Source organism: Quercus robur, chromosome 11, assembly GCF_932294415.1.
Source record: "Quercus robur chromosome 11, dhQueRobu3.1, whole genome shotgun sequence".
NCBI classification, from domain to species: Eukaryota; Viridiplantae; Streptophyta; class Magnoliopsida; order Fagales; family Fagaceae; genus Quercus; species Quercus robur.
In genome coordinates this window covers 29,774,358-29,793,026 of record NC_065544.1, presented here as the reverse complement: position 1 = coordinate 29,793,026, position 18,669 = coordinate 29,774,358, and the positions used below count along the sequence as shown (strand labels likewise).

Here is an 18,669-nt window from a genome sequence, read left to right as displayed (position 1 = left end):
ATTGTCAAATGTGAGTAAAAAAAATAAGAGAACCATTGAATGTGATGAAAGTCCAGTCATATGTAATATTGGTACCACCCTATGTGACCATGGAACTGTCAAATGTAAGTAGAAAATAACTGAACCGCTGAATGTAATAAAAGTAAGATCATATGTGATGTTGATACTACTTAATATGACAATAGAACTGTTGAATGTGAGAAAAAATAAGGGTACAATCGAATGTGACAAAAGTATGGTCAGAAGTATTGTTAGTCTAATGTGACAATGGAACCATCAAATGTGAGAAAAAAAAAATAAAGGAATCACCGAATGTGTCAAAAGTCACATTTGATGTTGGTATTGTACAATATGAGGATGAAATCGTCAAATGTGAGAAAAAAAGAAGAAGAAACCACTAATTGTGACAAAAGTACTATCAAATGTGATGTTAGTACTGCCGAATGTGAAAATGAAACTATCAAATGTGAGTAAAAAATAAGTGACAAAAAAATGTGAGGATTAAACAGTTATATGTGATGTTGGAACTGCACAATGTGAGGATGAAATCATCAAATATGAGAAAAAATAAGGGTACTACCGAATGTGACAAAAAAATATCATATATGATGCTAGAACTGTGCAATGTGAGGATGAAACTAACAAATGTGATATTTTGGTAACATGGTATAATAGGTTACCTACTAGTGGGTGTTGTAAAAAAAAAAAAAAAAAAAGAACAGAAAAAGAAAAGGGGGACGGTAGGATTACCCAAAATAGAGTATATTATTCACCAAATGCATAAAACAAAACCAACCACTAAATGGAGTCGGTGCAATGCCAACTGTGGTGGAGGTGCAGAAATTGCCCCTACAACTACGACCACAATTTGAAACTAGACCAAAAATTTGAAAAAAAAAAGCCCAATTCAACACCGACTAAAATGCACCACACCAGTGAAGTGACTGTAGTTTTGAGGAGAAATTATTACGTATTCCTAGAGTATCATAAATGCGTACTTCTTTTTCTCATATGAATAATGGTTTCTACTAATTAAATTTATTGTGAGACCCATCATTTATGTGAGAGAAGAAAATACATATTTATAATACTATGGAATTACCCAATAATTTTCCAGTTTTTTGAGACCATTTTGAAACTTGGGACAAAAGTCGAGCACCAAGTGATCAATACGTGTAATTAAAACCACTAATGTAGAAACAAATAATATATATGGAAGAGATGACAAAAAGAACAAAACTAGGGGTGTGCAGAAAACCTACCGACCCGCCTTTTATAGTGAGTTGGGTTGGGTTTGGGTCATAAAATTACAAACCCATCAAACCCGACCCGACCCGACCCATCCATATTTAAAATATATTATATATTTAATATATATATTTTAAAAAAAATCAGTTGTAGGGCACTTATATATATATATATATATATATATTTAAATATATATTATATATTTAATAATTTTTTTTAAAAAAAAACCAGCTATAGTACAGTATTTCCTCAGATCCTCCTACTAATACTAATTTAATATATATATATATATATAATTAATAATTTTTTTTAAATAACTAGTTCTTCCTATTCTATATAAAAACCAATTAGTTCATACAAATCCTAATAAATTACTATTATTGTTTAGTCATTAGTATTGTTTGCTTTTAAAGAGTTACATTGATACTAATTTTTATGTTTTTTTAATATATTAATATTTATATTTTTTCTTCTCAATTTATTAATAATAATAATAATAATAATAAAAATTTGTCAAACCAATGGATTTATCCCAACCCAACCCATGTGGATTGAGTTTGGCTGGATTGAACTTATGTGATAGGTTAGATTGGCTTGTTTCTCCAAAAAAAAAAAAAAAAAAAAAGGTTAGATTGGCTTAAATTTTTTTTTGACCTATTATAGTAGGTTGGGTTAAAAAATTCCCACAACCTAACTGGTTAATACGTACCCCTAAACAAAACCTCCGAGTTTAGCAAAAAGAAGAAAAAAAAAAAAACAAAACCTCCGAGAGAAACTGTGAAAAACCCTGATCAAAAGAGAGATGGGGCACACAAGCAAAGACCTTCTGCACTTGGAGCACAAAAATCCCTCCACCTCACCATTAGGTCTGTGTGTTTTGGTTTTTGTATACGACTAGTACATGTAAGTATCGGGTTACAAATTCCTTCCCTCACTAATTTTGTGTATGTATTGTGCAGAGTCCACTCTCCTTGTTTGCAGAAAAGACATAGCCCCTCTACCCCAGAAATCCATTCCTGATGGAAACCCCATCACTGCCCCTGTTCCCAAAAGCCAAGGTAACCCCATCTTTCCCATCCACTTTTATTTTTATTTATGACCACTTTTTTCTAAGTTTCTGAATGCCTTTTGAACCTGCATTATGTTTCATTCTCTGTATATTTAAAGAGTTAATTTACTTGCACTGTATTCTAAGTCTGTTTCACTTTTGGGTTTTAAAATGAACGATTGTAAAAAAGCTATGAGGGGTTGTTGTGAAATGGCATTTTGGGTTTTGAAATGCGTTTTTAGGCTCCCAAATTGCCTAAACAAACGGACTCTAAATAGTTTTCCTGGACTTGGCTACTTGTATATTTAATTGACACTCTAGTCTGAGATACAAAATTTCCACTGGCTATATACATTACTGAGAAGTTATAGTCAGATATGGGATGGCGATTCCCTGCTGAGTTTACGGTTATGTAAATAAAACTCTGGCTTAGTGTAAATGAAATGAGCATGTTTTGACAATTAGACACAGTTTGAGTTATTTGGTGGATGATTGTGAAATTGTGGCTGCTATACTATGGTGGTAATGTTGATATGTGATGTAAGATTAATTCTTGGCCTTCCGGCGTCCTGGGCTCTCTGTTATTATGTGGGGCACTCATGATAAGCTATCTGATGTTTATCCATGAGTGTTAATATTTTTTTGGGAGTTCTAGAGGACTGAGGCAAGGTGATCCATTATCCCCTTTTCTCTTTGATATTGTCATGGAGGCCTTGAGCCGTATGTTGGACGCAGCTACTGTGTCAGGTCATTCCTTGTTGACGGTGTCCCATTTGTTGTTTGCGGACGATACTCTTGTTTTCTGTGATGCTGATAGCAATCATATAACAGCTCTGCGTGGGATTCTCTCTAGATTTGAGGAGGTGTCAGGGCTAAAAATTAATCTAGGTAAGTCTGAATTGGTTCCTGTTGGGGATGTGCCTAATTTGCATGAGCTAGTGGAGATTTTGGGCTGTAGAGAGTCTGCTCTTCCGTTGAAATATCTTGGTCTTCCGTTGGGTGCTTCCTTTAAAGATAAGACGGTTTGGAATCCTATCTTGGAAAAGATGGAGCAAAGGCTAGCTGGATGGAAGAGATTGTATTTATCTAAGGGGGCAAGGTTACCCTTATTAAGAGTACTCTTTCTAGCCTGCCTACTTATTTTCTTTCTCTCTTCCCTATTCCAGTTAAGGTGGCCAAGCGGATGGAGGAATTACAAAGAAACTTTCTTTGGAATGGTATCGGTGACGAACGTAAACTTCATTTAGTTAATTGGTCGAAGGTATGTAGGCCAGTGAAGAATGGAGGGCTAGGCATTCGGTGCTTGAGAAGGTTTAATTCTGCCTTATTAGCAAAATGGTTGTGGCGGTATGGTGTGGAGAATGATGCCCTTTGGAGAAGGGTCATTGGGGCGAAGTATGGGAATGAGTGGGGTGGTTGGTGTACAAAATCTGTGTCTGGGGCATATGGTGTTTGTTTGTGGAAGTCCATTAGAAGAGGCTGGCTGAATTTTTCTAAGTTCCTTCGGTATGATGTGGGTGATGGTACTCGTGTGAAGTTTTGGGAGGATGTGTGGTGTAGGGATCGTCCTCTTAAGGAGGCGTTTCCAGATCTATATAATATTAGTAGGACAAGGGATGCTTTGGTCTCTGAGGTTTTGTGCTATGCTAATGGGAGTATTTTTTGGGACTTACAATTTCGTCGCTTAGTGAATGATCAAGAGTCACAATCTTTGGATTCGTGTATGGTTTTGATCTATTCCACTAAGGTATGAGGTGTTGGTTCTGATAAACTTTGTTGGAAGTTGTCCAGCAGTCAGGGTTTCACGGTGAGCAAGTATTATCACTCCCTTTCCCCCTCTTCTGCCATTTCTTTCCCGTGGAAAATGATGTGGCAATCGAAGGTTCCCCCTCGGGTAGCTTTTTTCTCTTGGACTGCAGCTTTAGGCAAGATTCTAACTATTCATAACCTTCGGAAAAGACATTTTGTTGTCCTTGAGTGGTGCTTTATGTGCAAAAGGTGTGGGGAATCTGTAGATCATCTCCTCCTTCATTGTCCTTTGGCTTATGAGATGTGGAGTATGGTCTTTTGCTTGTTTGGTATTTGTTGGGTGATGCCGCAAAGGGTAGTGGATTTGTTGGATTGTTGGTCTTGTAACTTCAGGCATCATCGTAATATTGTTATATGGAGGATGGTGCCGCACTGTTTGATGTGGTGTATCTGGCGGGAACGGAATGCTAGAAGCTTTGAGGGTCGCGAACGGATTCTTGAGTTTATGTCTTTTTTCTTTTTTACTCTTCTCAAATGGTGTTTAGTTATACCTTCTTTTTATTGTTTTTCTCTTCCTGTTTTGTTTGATCATTGTAATTTGGTTTCTTGATGTGTTTGCCTTTCTAGTACATTTCCTATGTACGGGGCTGTGTTCTTCTTTAATATATATTTTCCTTTACTTATCAAAAAAAAAAAAAGTTTGCCCCTTTTGTTGTTTGCTAGACAGTTTTCTGTTTTGGTGCAATGAGAAGAACTTCCATTAGCACTCGTTGCATTGGAGAAAACTTGTCCTAGAGTTATCTAGCATCAATCTTTGCCCCTTTTGTTGTATTCTAGACGGTTTTCTGTATTGGTGTCGTTTGAATAACTTCCATCAATGCTCTCTAGGTTGGCTTCAATTTTTCACAATCTATTGGAATTCTGAAGAATATTTTCCATAATTTCTTTCTTTGTCATCTAAGTACATCAAGAAATAGCTTCTCAGTAACTTGTCTATAACAAGATTGAGATATTTTCTTCAATTTGTAATATAAACAAAATAATGTGGGATAAATCACCATCATTTGAGACAACTTTGTTCTCCAAATTTACTCAGGCTCATCCTTGCATCTCATGATGAAATCTTGTGTGTGTGCGTGTGTGTGTAGTAGAAGTATTTTTATCTTTTGAAATTCATCAAACACTTGTTGGTTTTTCAAAGCAACATGTGCATGCAAAGCTTCCATGTCCTACAAAATCTCTTAGGACTTGCATAAAAAACTTGGTGTGCATCACTTTCTTGAATGTTTTAATTACTCCAATATATTGATAGAGAATTCCAATCTACAAAAAAAAAAAAAACTCTTTCAATTTTCATCCTTCATCCAATCTCACACACCAACTGATTCTCTAATCTGGTTTGTGCCACATTTCCTACTGGTGCAGCTTCATGAAAGGAATTTTCATCTACCATATTTTTTCTCATTGTTGAGACCATCTTCCAGTATGTCCCAGAGTTCATGGTCATTTTGCAGAATCTCCATACACCATCCCCTGCTTGTTCTCTTCATTGAAGAGCTTGTACAACTTGCGACACATCTTCAATCATATGCCTCATCTCAGCCATCTTATCTTCTGGTCTTGATTTCCTCTACCCTGTGACCATTACCATGATCAACCATAGCTTAAAGGTGCTTCCTTTTACTCAAATTTGAATGTAGTGGCTCAGATCTAGGATCTTTAGCTCTTATACCACTTGATGTGGTATGGAGAACTTAGATCTAGTGTTAAAGATGGGTTTAAGGAGAAATTTCAACAATAAACAAGATTAAATCAAAGAAAAGTATAATAGGATTGAAGTTGAAACAATCAAATATCAATTTCTAGGCTCAAAAAGCTCAAGAGCAATTCAAATTTGAAATTTCATGTAAAAGATAAGAAAGGTTACTTACAATGCCTCAAAAGAGGCTACTTTTAATAACCTTTAGCACTCTTAGAATCCTGATCCATTATCTTATTTATAATAATTAAATTCTAACCATCCCATTTCATGAAAATCATATGCTAGTCTCATGATCTTTTAAAATTCTAAATCATAATAATACCAAAATGTAACATATTACCTGTAGAAAAAAAAATGTAACATAGATAAATAAAATACTAGTCTTGTAATAGCCATAGGCTTGACAAAATGAACCAATTGATTTTCTTTCCTTTGGGCTTAAGTTCTCCTATGTTATGTTTAAAATGTATGCACACTAGGTGATGTGGGAGATGCAAGAAGATTTTTATTTAGTATTATTTATGTTTGCAAGTCAATTGTATTTTTATATTTTAGGTTCTAGTAGTTTATTAGGCTATTAGTATTTTAATTTGGAAGCAAAGTTATTTTTATAATAAGGCAATTAGGGATTTCTAATCCAATTAGAACTAGGGTTTTGCAATCATTTATAAGCAACCTATTGTACTCCTTGAGGAGACTGTTGATATTTTGATGAATGAAAAAAATGGCTGTTTGGTCTCTTTTTGGTCTGGTGTTGGTCTACACTAGGTGCTGACTTCTAGTGGTTTTTTCCGTTTGGTGCTGACTCCAAGCAAGGCCTAGGTGCTTTCTTGTTGTTTCATTTTTGCTCAGTCCTGCGTCACGTGGTAGTTGTCATATTGTCATATGGCGGCCTAACTGAACACCTAAATACTTAATTACTTTGATCCTATGCAAAGGTGGGATTGGGAAGTTCATCATAAGATGATATATACTCACCAAGCATGGCCCTCATCTGGGCAGTATAAGATGATAATTCACAGGGAAATAATTCATGGAATGTTTTTCATTATGTTGGAAACCATAATTCATCAGGACTGTTGAGTTGTTACTAGTAACAGTCACACAAATTGTTGGGTACTCTTTCCTTTTGCTATTGTTGTTTTCAGTGGCTAGAACTGTCAAAGAAATTGGTGAGCTGGCATACATCACAATCTTCATTAGTGTTTTATTTTTTTTTTTTCAATTAATATATATAAAAAAAAATTGAAGGAAAAAACCACCGATACTTATTGGTGCTTGATTTCATTTCCTTTGCTGCAGTTTTGGGAAAAATTAAAGACTTTTTAGGAGTGATATCAGAAGCTAATGAGAGGCTTCAGCATGATGCAAAGGTTGTGATTTGATCCTTTACTCAAGGTTTTTTGTTTAATTAAATTCCAATTATTCTACTTTAATCCCTAACCCATGCTTTCTTTTCCTTTTTGTTGGCTTTACTTCTAACCTATGTATACAATTTATTAAATTCAGGAAAATTCTGAGAGCTATGATATTGAATCGCTCACTGGAAATGAAACTGAAATCATTGAAATGGTAAGTGGATCTCTTTCTCCCCCCCTCAACTGTAGCAATCACTGAAATCATAACTGATTTTTTAAGTGCATCTTAATTACAGGATTTGATGCTTGGTATTGCTGATCTTCATACCCCTGAGGCTGTTGCTGCAGCTGAATCTGCAATTGCTGGTTATCAGCCTTTGAATCCATTGGCTGCTAGTAGTAGCGGAACAATTTCAGATGATAGCAGTGATAATGATAGTGATGATGACAATGATGATGATGATGATGATGATGATGAAAATGACAATGATGATGGTAATGACACATGCTTGCCTTTGAAACTCGAAAGATCAAAGTCTGGCCAAGGCAATTCTTTGAGTGAAGATGTCAATCCATCAAAAAAGCGACAGAAGATTGTTGAGCTGTCATGAGAACTTTTTCTGGTAAGCAAAGTTGGATTCTGGAATTATTGTTGTGAGGTGTATTTGTTCGAAATGAATATTTAGAAAACTGTCAAATTATGGTAATGGTTGCAACAAGAATCGAAGCCTTGACTAGGGAAGGAAAACAATGAATGAATGATATTAGAAATGTTTAGAATTCAATTACTCCATTGTGTAGCAAAATGATTGAAATAGGAAAGTCATGTGGAGGGATTTTTCTTATGGACTCATATTATAGGTTTTAGACAAGGCATTTGATGAAGAAAGTGCGCCATGGGTAGTTTGTCTATTGTGGAAGTTGTCACTGATTGATGCAGCCATGGATGTTCTATGTCATTGATTATATCCTTGATTATTCTGGTTTAGGATGAAGTAGTTTTCACGGTAGTCTATATGTTGCTTGCTTCCTCACTGTCCATGTACTATTGCATATACGTATTATGTTTTGGCTTCCTTTTGGAATCTTGCACCCAAATCTAAAAAATTTCACCCTTTCTTTGAATCATTCTATTTTGGACTCAATCTTTGAAGACTCGAAGTTCTGCCTTTCATTTTTACTAAGATGCATTTGGGTGTGTCATTCTACCCTTAGGTGCTTTGATTGATATAAATTTAAATCCCTCAAGTAGTTAGTGAGGACTAAATTATGTCCCCTTTGCTTTTTAAGTTGATATGCCATTTAGAGAGGGAGTTTTCTCTTAAAAGTATCCTTTTTTTAAGTCCATGGCACGGGAATTTGTGAGAAGAGAAGTCTAGTAGATTTATCTCTTGGGAGAAACATTTTTTTGGTTGGACTTAAGAGTCCTTTCAAAACATAACCAGTGAAATTAAAAAATATATGAAATAAAAATGAAAAGAAGGTAAAGAGAACATGATTGATGAAAAACTATGAATAAAACATTTAAGAATAATGAGCTGGCATATTCAGTGCTTGGAGAAAGAGCTACACTCCCAAAAGTTGGGTAGCTGTTCTGGAAATTAAATATTTTTCTGCATTGCCTTTATCATTACAAGCAGTATTGACACACGTTAATACAAGAGGCACACTGTACATATATATAGTAATCTGAGTGGCAAAAATGTTATACACGTAGAGTAGACCTTGCTACCAAGAACATTTATATCATGAAAAATAATACTGTCATCTTTTTTATATTTTATTGGGCAAGTGATTTATTTTCTTATATATGCTTTAAGCATCAGCGGTTAAGGGTCATTTAGAGGGTTGTGATTTTTCATTGGTAAAATCAGGAAGGTGGAGTTTTTGCTTAGTTGAAATGAAGTTATGAACTGAGTTAGGGATTCTGTTAATGAGAAAGACAGAAGTACTGACTACATTGGACCAATAGCAGGAAGAAAGTTTGGCCAGAGACAATAGAGTAATTGCAGTCTCAACAAGGTGTCTATGCTTCCTTTCAACTTACCCATTTTGTTGTGGTGTGTTTGGCCAGGTGAATTGGTGAATTATGCCATGGGATGAGAAAATTTTGGAAAATTTCATGCTTAGTATATTCCCCTCCACAATCAGTCCTCTAAGGACTTCAGTTGATGTGGAGAGTTGATTTTCAACAGTAGCTTTAAAATGAACAAAGACATCATATATTTCAGATATCTTATGAAGTAAAAACAACCAAGTGTATCTTGTAAATCAGCAACAAACAACAGGTAATAGTGAAAATTATTGACAGAAGTGATGGAGGCAAGACCCCACACATCATGACATACAAGATCAAGAGGTCCTCTTGACTGTGAACTAGAAACATGAAATGGTAAATGATGCATCTTGCCTTTCAGGCAGTGAGTACAATGTGATGGCAGGATTTGATTGAAAAGAAGAAAACAGAGATGGTAATGCTGACTTCAAAACTTTATTATTAGGATGACTAGGCTTTGATGCCATAGCTGCCATATTTTCTTGACTCAAATTGCCATAAGGATAGGAAGTGAATTGTGGTTGTGGTGACTTCTTGGTTGAGAGTGATGTAGGAATAGGATAAAGACCATTCTCATTCGGTCCTTTGTAAAGGATTTCTCCCGTAGGAAGATCCTGAATAAATAATTTATTGGAGTCAAAGTTTGTGAATTGGAAGATTTTCAGAAACATCAGGGGCTCGTAGAATGTTAATCATTTTGAAATTATAGAAGTTGGTATTAAGACTGCCTTTACCTATGTGTGAGATATGAAGGCTTTGACTGTTACCTACTCTGAGTTGTTCATTACCAGTGTAAGGCTGATGTTTAGGGTTAAGCGGTCAAGATTTTTATTTTTATTTTTAATAGATAAAATAAGATATATGTCATAAAGTTCAGTTTCCAAGATTAGGAGTAACATGATCTGTGCATCCAGTGTCAGGTACCCAACAATCATTGGATTGAAGGCTTTGTGATGGTGCATTAGCCATTGTAAAAAGTTTGGCTGGTGGATGTTTGCCTTGATAGGCAATTTCCATTCTATGGTAGCACTAAATAGTCAAGTCAGGAATTTGGTGGGATAAATTGCTCTGTGAGTGAGGATAACTTCTGAAATTTGAGTAATTGCCTCTGCCTTGTTGATTAGAGAATTTAAAGTTCCTTCATCTTCCTCTATTTGATGAGTAATTGCCAAGTGCGCTTGATCTGTTAGTGGTTGGTGCAACCATGGCCATTTGATGTATTTCCTTGAATTTTCATCATTATCTCTGTTCTTGTGCTCCTCAGCATGTAAAGAACATGAAGTTCTTCAAGTGAGATTCCATCACTTCTGGTTCTAATTGCTGCACAGAACACAAGGAAGCCGATCTTTGGCTTCCTTGATCCTATTTAGATAGGCAACAATTGAGTATTTTCCTTTCTTGATGTGATGCAGATCTGGTTTAAAAGTACCTCTTCTCAAGTATTTCCCACATTCTTGTATAGTCTAATCCAACTAATGAGTGGGTGCAGATAGAGAGAGTCAAATTGATGAGATTAGAGCTAGGTCTCTGTGAGCCCAAGCTCGATACTCTGGATTCATGACAGTGGGATTGCCAAATTCATCATAGAGATATTGAGCTGTTGGTTTTGTTAAACCATCAGTGAACTCAAACATTGAGTAGGTTTCAGTATTGGCAAAATTTGATGCCCAGAGTATGTAATTTGAACTATCCAATTTAATGGACACGATTGATGTATAATATTCTCACTGATGCTTAGATTATATAGTAGCAGAACTGCTTAAGATACAAGAGTAAGAATGAAACTGAAATCTAAAGAACTTTAACCATCTAACGGCTAACAATTTATTCTATAACAAATTATACAAAGATGAACATCATGTTCTTTTGTAGTTCATATGGAGAGCATTTATTGAAGTTTGCGAGAATGACTTCTGTTTTCTTTGTGACAGAAGTGACACATTGTCAATGGTTATGACTAGCGTTATCAGTTCTTACCATTAAGTGTTTTTGAGGGAAGAAGATTGCAATCACTAATCCTTGATTTAACATTCTCTTGTGCTAGGCCTTCATTGTGTTCATGTCTTAGCTGGGACACCAACTAGTGCATGAGCTCAATTATGAGCAGGTAGTCTTGTGGTGAGTTATGGGTATGACGGATGCACCAGGATTATAACCATGAGATGAAAAAGAGCTATTGAAGTTTTATTATTCAATCCCATTTTTGTTTTGATTTGGCTCAGTCCAAAGCCAAATATTGGGATGATTCACAGAAGAAAAAGGCATCTATTTAGGGGGTATTTCTAGTGAATAGCGTGTAAAATACCCCTGAGCCACTTTAGACTTGAGACCATAACTAATTAGTTAAGCTACCTTAAGTTCAATAGAACCTTCCTTTTGAACATAAAAACTGTTCCCATTTCCGGGTAAGTAGCACTGACCAATTTGTCTTCTATGTATTTCCTATTCCTAATGGTGCAAAACGTGTTTTGAATTTTTCGGCTTTGGGTTTCCAATTTGTAAAAAGAGGGTTGCTTCTTATGAATTTGTGACTTAGGTGTGCCTTGGTCTCTTTTCTGAATGAGGTAGACTAGATTAGACAATAATCCATGAATTCTGTTTGATTTCAAATACCAATTATAGGTCCAGGCCCTAGTTGATTTCCAACATGACACTTTAACCATACACCCTAGCCATTTTTTCATGAAAAAGCCTCGTTACTCTGCTAGACTCACAGCTCGAATAATCATGCATGGAGAAAAAGATTAGTCATTTATTTATTTATTTTGATACTCCACTGCTCATTTATTTGTTTGTTTGTTTGGTTTTCCTTCCTTTTAATTTGGGAACTAAATCCTCTTATCATCGGGCAATCAATAACCTCTAAGATAGAGAGAGAAGGAAAGTGGGTGGATTTGCTATATAATTCCTTAGTGTGATCCTCCCATAGCTCCCATAGTTGTTAGGTTGGTGTATCAACTATCAACAGTGAGAATACTGATTGGAAAGCGAAGAATCCGTGCATTATGTGCAGTAAGTTTGCCACATATAATCCAATAATATTACTCGGCAATCTCATAGGATAAAGTTTATTTAGTCCTCTATGTCAAAGATAAAGGCTATTTCCTGGTTAGTATTTGTATGTCAAAGCAAGAACCTGCGAAGAGAGATAAAGAAGTGTTAGCCTTCAGTAATAGTATTTTTTATGTTCATATAAAACGAGAGTTGTAGTCATGTAAAATCTTTTTTTATTTTTATTTTTATTTTTCTATATACATAGTGGGGAGGGAGAGGTCAAATTCGAATTTACACAAATAAGACTACAAAATATGCCATCACGAAAGATAACACCTTATTAAAACTCGAGTCATGTCAAAGCTTTGAATTAGAGAAAAAAAAAAAAAACATATTCTTTAAAATAATAAGGGGAATGAGTAAATAACAACTTTTGAGAAGCTAATAAAATAATTTTTCAGTGGCTACTCAAAGAAAAGAGTTCTGGAACCATATTTTATTTCTATGATCAGTACTTTCTTTATGTATCTTTATTTTCTCCTAGCAGTCAAGGCTTAGGACTTAGAGGTGATCGATTCATGCTTCACTAATAAGGACGTTGTCCAACATAATTGCCTGGAGGATCATAGTTGCAAGTGACAAACCACCACCCATTATTGCACTGAACTCTAGCACACCCAAGACGAACTGAATTTCGCCATACAGCTTGAGTATAGTGCAAGCGCTGTCCCCCAACACAAGTATTGCTATTGTAGTCATAGCAATTCTTCTCTGCAACCCACAAGTTCACTGCAGCTGTCCCTGTAAATGAGCCACTGCCTTTAGCAAGGTTCTCACCATAACTCCCATTTGAGTGCACAAGGTTGCAGTCTCCAATTCTTGAATTGGCATAGTTTTGAGCATAGGTTGCGACTGTGCTGTCCCAAGTAATATTTGGGACACCAACTTGTGCACGAGCCACATTGTGAGCATTTAGATAGTCCTGTTGTGAGTTTTGGGCATGAGAAGTCTGAAGCTGGGCTAAGCCCACAAGACAAATAAGAGCAAGTGAAATTTTATCACACAAACTCATGATATTGGTTTTTTTTTTTTTTTTTTTTTTTTTTTTTTTTTTTTTTTTTTTTCTCGCTTGTTAATTGTTTATCGCAGGGGATAGAATCCTGTGCTAACAGTTACAAGAGGGACCGGGTACCACTAAGTTATAAGGCCCAGTGGTGACATTGGTTGCTTTTTAAGTGAAAATGGAATGTTTGGTGAATGATGAGAATTGTAACATGATAATAGCTATTTATAGAGAAGGTATGAAATTATTTTACCTGCTAATTCGGAAGTAGAATGATTTAAGTTGTTGATAACACTAATTTAAGCAAACTAAAGCACTAATCTTCCCCCTTAGACATGTAAACTTTGCGGTCAGCTCCAGTTAAGTCTAAAAAAGATGTAAAAGTGGTGCATTGATCAAAGTAACTCACATGTTCTACCCTTTTTTCCAAATGAAGCAACAACTTATGAAAAAGATTAGAGGGAACGTTCTAATTACAGTTTCGTTATAAGAAAGACATACCTTATTTCCAATCCAAATGGTGCTATAATCTAAACTCTAACAGATATTTAGAAGGCTATACCTATACATATGAAATGGCCAATTTCGATTTTTTTTTTTTTTTTAAATTTTTTATACTTAGTGTCTATTTGGCTAACTTATTTTTTTCCAACTTATTTTACTATTTAGTTTATTTTTGCTATTATTCATGAGTCCCACTGCACTTTTTGATATTATTCATGGATCTCACTGTACTATTTCAACTAATATTTACTTTAATCTACAGTATTTTTAACAAAAAAGTTTTTAGTTTCAGCAAAATAAGCGAATTCCAAACAAACCCTTCGTAGTGTATTGTTGCAAAATTTTAGTTCAATAATCAATTGTTAAGAAAACAGTAGTATTTATATAAATTTATGCAATTAGGTCATTGTATAATTGGTTTTAGATGGAGCTATTGCCTCTAATTAGAGGGAAAGATTCAGAGAGAATCTTTGTCAGCTTGCTAGAGAATCTTTCTTGTCTAGTTATATTTTACTTAAAATATATGTTTCATTTATCAAATATTCCTTTTTTTTCCTTACAAAATTTTATTTAATTATTTTAACTTAATTGATTTAAAGATAATAATTAGAATCTTCCTTCTTTGAAATATTATTGTAAAGGTATTTGATTCAGTTGGTTAGAAAGTTTCATTTTCCTTCAAACTAGGATCACACATCTGTAAGTTTTGTTAAAAGAACCAAAAGATTTGAATGAAATATTCGTTTGAATTGTGGGTAAATAATATGTGATTTTTTAATATGGACTAGAGCCTATATGACATGACCAATCAATAGAAATACCCTTGTCATATATTCCATACATCACATTAGGTAGATATTATATTCATGGAATACGAGTCACCTTCAAGATGCCTTGGTGGTGAAATGGTAGACATGCGAGACTCAAAATCTCGTGCTAAAGAGCGTGGAGGTTCAAGTCCTCTTCAAGGCATAAGATTGAGAATACTCACTGAATGAGCAATTCAATAAAAGGCGCCGGTCGGCATTCCAAACTTCCTTCTCCTTTCACGGCCTATCCGAAAAATAGCTATATTAAATATAAATTGTTTTTCTATGATTTCCACTGAGATTATAAAATAAGTAGATTGGAAGGACTCCATAAGAATGTTATAAATTTTAATGGAGTGCACTGTAAACCACTAAAAAATCTTCATTGATCGGAACAAAACTAGCAAAAGAAACTTTGAGGGAGCTGCGCTATACATGCATAATACTAAGGGACATGATGGAACCAATGGTAATAATATATGATATATATATATATATATATATATTTTTTTTATATGGACAAGAATGGAACAAATATAATTTATATGTACAATTTGCTTGAAGTCCTTAGCTACATCCTAACATAAGGTCACACCAATTATTTACTTGATGTTCGTCTAGCAATGATTTCCCTTTGGAGTTGTTCATAAAAAAGTTTTTGTACTCCGGCCAAGGTACTTGTATCCACCAACATGATTCTCTCATCATCAAACATTTCTTGGATACGAAGCTTTTCCTTCTCTATTCTAAGTTTTTCCTTTTCCAATTGAATTCTCTCCCTATAGACCGTATCCCTTAGCTCTTTCAAGTGAACCATTTCCGCTTTGATACGATCCTTTTCTTGTTTTTGTGATTCCTCAATAAATTTCATCTTCTTGGCCAAATATTCCCCAACATTTTTTTCGATAGCTTTGTTCTTTCGGTTAGCCTTTTTAGCCTTTCTACCAATCGGTCTCCTGAAATTGGAAACGTCATCCAATAAGGACACACCATCCCCCTCAGCAATAGATGTTGAATCCGGAGCTAGAGGTAACAATGTCCTCAATCTTTCCTTAGGCTCACTCCACTTTGGTTGGTCCTTCAACATGAGCCAACAATGTTCAAATTGAAACTTTAAACGGAAGTTGTTTTTATACAAAGCCTTCGCGTTATCAATCTAAAAAATTAAAAGAAATATAACATGATTAGTATCTTTAAACTATTGGTGAATAGGTATGTTAACATTGTTGCAATATAATTTATACCTTATCTTGTTCAGTCGTACCACTTTGAGAAATTGCTTTAACTTGAGCCATGCACCCACAAAACCTATTTGTCTCCTTGTCAATCATTCCCCAACGACTTGTTAGGGAAATAGCAGTACGTGTGGTACCGAAAGTATTGTGCTTGTGGAAGTATTCCCAAACTTTTTCACGAAATGTATTTTGTTTTTGCTCATAACTATGTATGGCATCGACACTAGTATTGAGCCATGCTGACACTAGGAGTTTATCTTCATCTACATTGAAGTTAATATCCTCTTTTGTTTTCATAGAAGATTCAACTTCAGGTGTAGAATCAGAAGAGGACATTGGATTATTTTGAGATATGCCCAAAAGCTGTGAGTCAACATCAATGTCCCCTTGTATGATACTAGTGGAATAAGGCAGGTCTGCTTGTGAGTCCATAAATAACGTAGATAATGACACAGCAAATATAAACTTCCAGCAGACTGAAAATTCCCAAATGTAAAGACATTTATCAGAACTGACACTAACAGCAATAAAGTATAAACAGATTCCAGCGACTGAAAATGGAAAGACATTTACAACAATAAAATTAGAAACAAAACATTTAATTTCCAGCAGATTCCCAAATGTGAAGACATTCAGCAAATAAATTAGAAACAGAAAATTTACATTTCCAGCAGATTCCCAAATGTAAATGTGAAAGACATTTTTCAGCAAATAAATTAGAAACAGGAAATTTCCAGCAGATTCCCAAATGTGATGACAGTTTCAGCAAATAAATCAGAAGCATTACACGAAGAAAAGACAGATATAACTTACCTGTGAATCGGCGAGGAACCCAAACAATGTAGCTTGGGGGAGAGGACTTCGAGCTTGAAGAACCCAAACACTCGGACAGAGAGACACAACCCACCGACAGAAATACAAGCAAAATCAGCGGCGGCGTGCTTTGGCGAGATGTAGAGAGAGCGAGAGAGGGCAGAGAGGCGGGTTGGGAAGAGCAGTGTGTGAGTCTGAATGTAGGGTTTCAGTAGAGAATAGATAAAAACAAAAATGAGTGAACATATAAATATATATATATATATTTTTTTTTTTGAGAAAAAGTGAATATATAGAGGGAAAGATTCAAAGAAAAATCTTGTAAGCTTATTGAAGAATTTTTCCTGTCTAGTTATATTTTACTTAAAATACACTGTTTTATTTATTGAATATTTCTTTTTCTTTTCTTACAAAATTTTATTTAATTATTTAACTACATTGATTTAAAGATAATGATTAGAATTCTATCCTCTTTGAAATATTGTAAAGGTATTTGATTCAGTTGGTTAGCAAGTTTCATTTTCCTTCAAACTAGGATCACACATCAATAAATTTTGTTAAAAGAACCAAAAGATTTGAATGGAATATTCACTTGAATTGTGGTTTAATAATATATGATTTTTTTATATGGACTAAAATGGAACCAATTCAAGAAATTTATATGTGCAATTTGACTAAGCTTTAGACATAGCCAAGGGGGATTATAAATTGAGACAAAAAGTAGTATTTTTTAGGATTTGTCACGGGTCTACACATGATTTTGGGCCTAGTCATTGAGATACATCATTACCATAATCGTAATATATATAAAATAGAAATTTTACTTTATTTTTAATCTAAGTGTATAAATTGTTAATTATATGAATATGTTTGGATATGTGTATTGTTTCAACTCAAGTTCATCGAACATTTTGACGATATTTAATGTTCATTGCAAAGTATATGTCAATTTTGCAATTGAACCTTGTCTAAGAAGGTTGCCATTGATTTGTTTTTGTAATTTTTTATTTATTTATTTTTTTAAGTTCGTTTGAAAAATACGGGTCAACCTGACTTGAAACTCAATTGACCCAACCCGAATATGAATCGACTCGCCCGTTTGCTACGTCTATGTACGTATATGCTTGATCCAGTTAATTGGGATTTTGGTTAATGAATTATGTAATTTTATTTGTCTTTGAATACTTTTATAGGAATAATATTTTTGAATATTTATTCTGGCTTACACTCTGATATGGTGAAATCTTTATGGGTGGGTGGCCATTGTCATGTGTCTAGTTCATGCTTAGGTTCAAGGCGTGACATCTAAATTCGGTTTCTTTCAATTTTTATGTGTTTTAAATGTTTCTTTGAGGAAGTACCTATAGTGAGGTAGGTTTCGACTAACTAACAGAGCAAATTTCAAGTGTAAAAAAATGAGTGTTCATTTTTTAGATAATTTGATAATCTAATCTAATACTATATATAAAAATAGAAGCCTTTCCTGCGGTGTTGCTACATTAGGAAAAAAGACCACTTAAAAAACAGCCATGTCTAGAGTTTATCTTTAAAATACTATACGGTGCATTTGGAGAGAGTCACTTTCATCAAACATATATCTATAAAAACATGAAGCCGCTTATCCAAAAAAAAAAAAAAAAAAAAAACACACACACACAAACAGCGAAAAGAAAAACCCTTTCTTGCCAATCTTCTTTGCAACAAAGTGCAAACTTGCCCACTCAAATTTCTGCAACCAAGTCAGTTTGGAATAAGCCGATGCAAAACGAGAGAGGACAATAGGGAGACGGTAAGTCTAAATAACCAGTAGATGTGAGAGACAGAAAGATAAATCTGAGAGGTGCCATTACAAGTTCTATCATCACCGTTAGGTCCGCCGCCCATAAGTTTTATTTTTAATTTTAGAAAGTGGGGGTTTTTTTTGGGAGAATCATTTGGGCATTATTTATGATTCAGGTATTTTGGTTTGATTGGTTATGATTTAAATTTTTTGGTTAGGAGTAGTTTTGTTTAATTTATGTAAATAGATG

General features: G+C 34.6%; 3 protein-coding genes across 7 annotated transcripts; 1 reads left to right on the top strand and 2 right to left on the bottom strand.

Moving 5' to 3' along the window:
* Positions 1-1,940: 1,940 nt before the first annotated feature.
* On the top strand, positions 1,941-11,493 carry LOC126706162 (uncharacterized). Of its 4 annotated transcripts, none has more exons than XM_050405475.1 (6): positions 1,941-2,114; positions 2,208-2,306; positions 7,110-7,180; positions 7,317-7,379; positions 7,462-7,788; positions 11,266-11,493. In XM_050405475.1, the coding sequence occupies exons 1-5, from the start codon at positions 2,051-2,053 to the stop codon at positions 7,774-7,776; spliced, it is 612 nt and encodes a 203-aa protein (XP_050261432.1). In that variant the 5' UTR covers positions 1,941-2,050; the 3' UTR covers positions 7,777-7,788; positions 11,266-11,493. The 4 variants fall into 4 exon arrangements, with proteins under 4 accessions (XP_050261432.1, XP_050261433.1, XP_050261431.1 ...); XM_050405476.1 differs by lacking the exon at positions 11,266-11,493 and adding an exon at positions 10,634-10,946; XM_050405474.1 differs by lacking the exon at positions 11,266-11,493 and adding an exon at positions 9,040-9,416 and having other exon boundaries at positions 1,942-2,114.
* A 1,116-nt stretch (positions 11,494-12,609) lies between these two features.
* On the bottom strand, positions 12,610-13,287 carry LOC126706825 (pathogenesis-related leaf protein 6-like). The gene has a single exon (XM_050406380.1). It carries the CDS (start codon positions 13,285-13,287, stop codon positions 12,802-12,804), a length of 486 nt encoding a protein of 161 aa, XP_050262337.1. The 3' UTR covers positions 12,610-12,801.
* A 1,666-nt stretch (positions 13,288-14,953) lies between these two features.
* On the bottom strand, positions 14,954-16,866 carry LOC126706824 (glutathione S-transferase T2-like). 2 transcript variants are annotated; one of them, XM_050406377.1, is made up of 3 exons: positions 16,640-16,866; positions 15,836-16,302; positions 14,954-15,747 (listed from the first exon to the last, which is right to left on the bottom strand). In XM_050406377.1, the coding sequence occupies exons 2-3, from the start codon at positions 16,256-16,258 to the stop codon at positions 15,190-15,192; spliced, it is 981 nt and encodes a 326-aa protein (XP_050262334.1). In that variant the 5' UTR covers positions 16,259-16,302; positions 16,640-16,866; the 3' UTR covers positions 14,954-15,189. The 2 variants fall into 2 exon arrangements, with proteins under 2 accessions (XP_050262334.1, XP_050262335.1); XM_050406378.1 differs by having other exon boundaries at positions 14,954-15,669.
* Between the last annotated feature and the right edge of the window lie 1,803 nt (positions 16,867-18,669).

Excerpts from the sequence above, each read along its gene's own strand:
- LOC126706162 (XM_050405475.1), top strand. The coding sequence starts at position 2,051 with ATGGGGCACACAAGCAAAGACCTTCTGCACTTGGAGCACAAAAATCCC. Across the intron at positions 7,181-7,316 it reads GGCTTCAGCATGATGCAAAG|GAAAATTCTGAGAGCTATGA; the intron begins GTTGTGATTTGA and ends TATTAAATTCAG. Across the intron at positions 7,380-7,461 it reads AAACTGAAATCATTGAAATG|GATTTGATGCTTGGTATTGC; the intron begins GTAAGTGGATCT and ends TCTTAATTACAG.
- LOC126706825 (XM_050406380.1), bottom strand. The coding sequence starts at position 13,287 with ATGAGTTTGTGTGATAAAATTTCACTTGCTCTTATTTGTCTTGTGGGC.
- LOC126706824 (XM_050406377.1), bottom strand. The coding sequence starts at position 16,258 with ATGGACTCACAAGCAGACCTGCCTTATTCCACTAGTATCATACAAGGG. Across the intron at positions 15,748-15,835 it reads GTACGACTGAACAAGATAAG|ATTGATAACGCGAAGGCTTT; the intron begins GTATAAATTATA and ends TTAATTTTTTAG.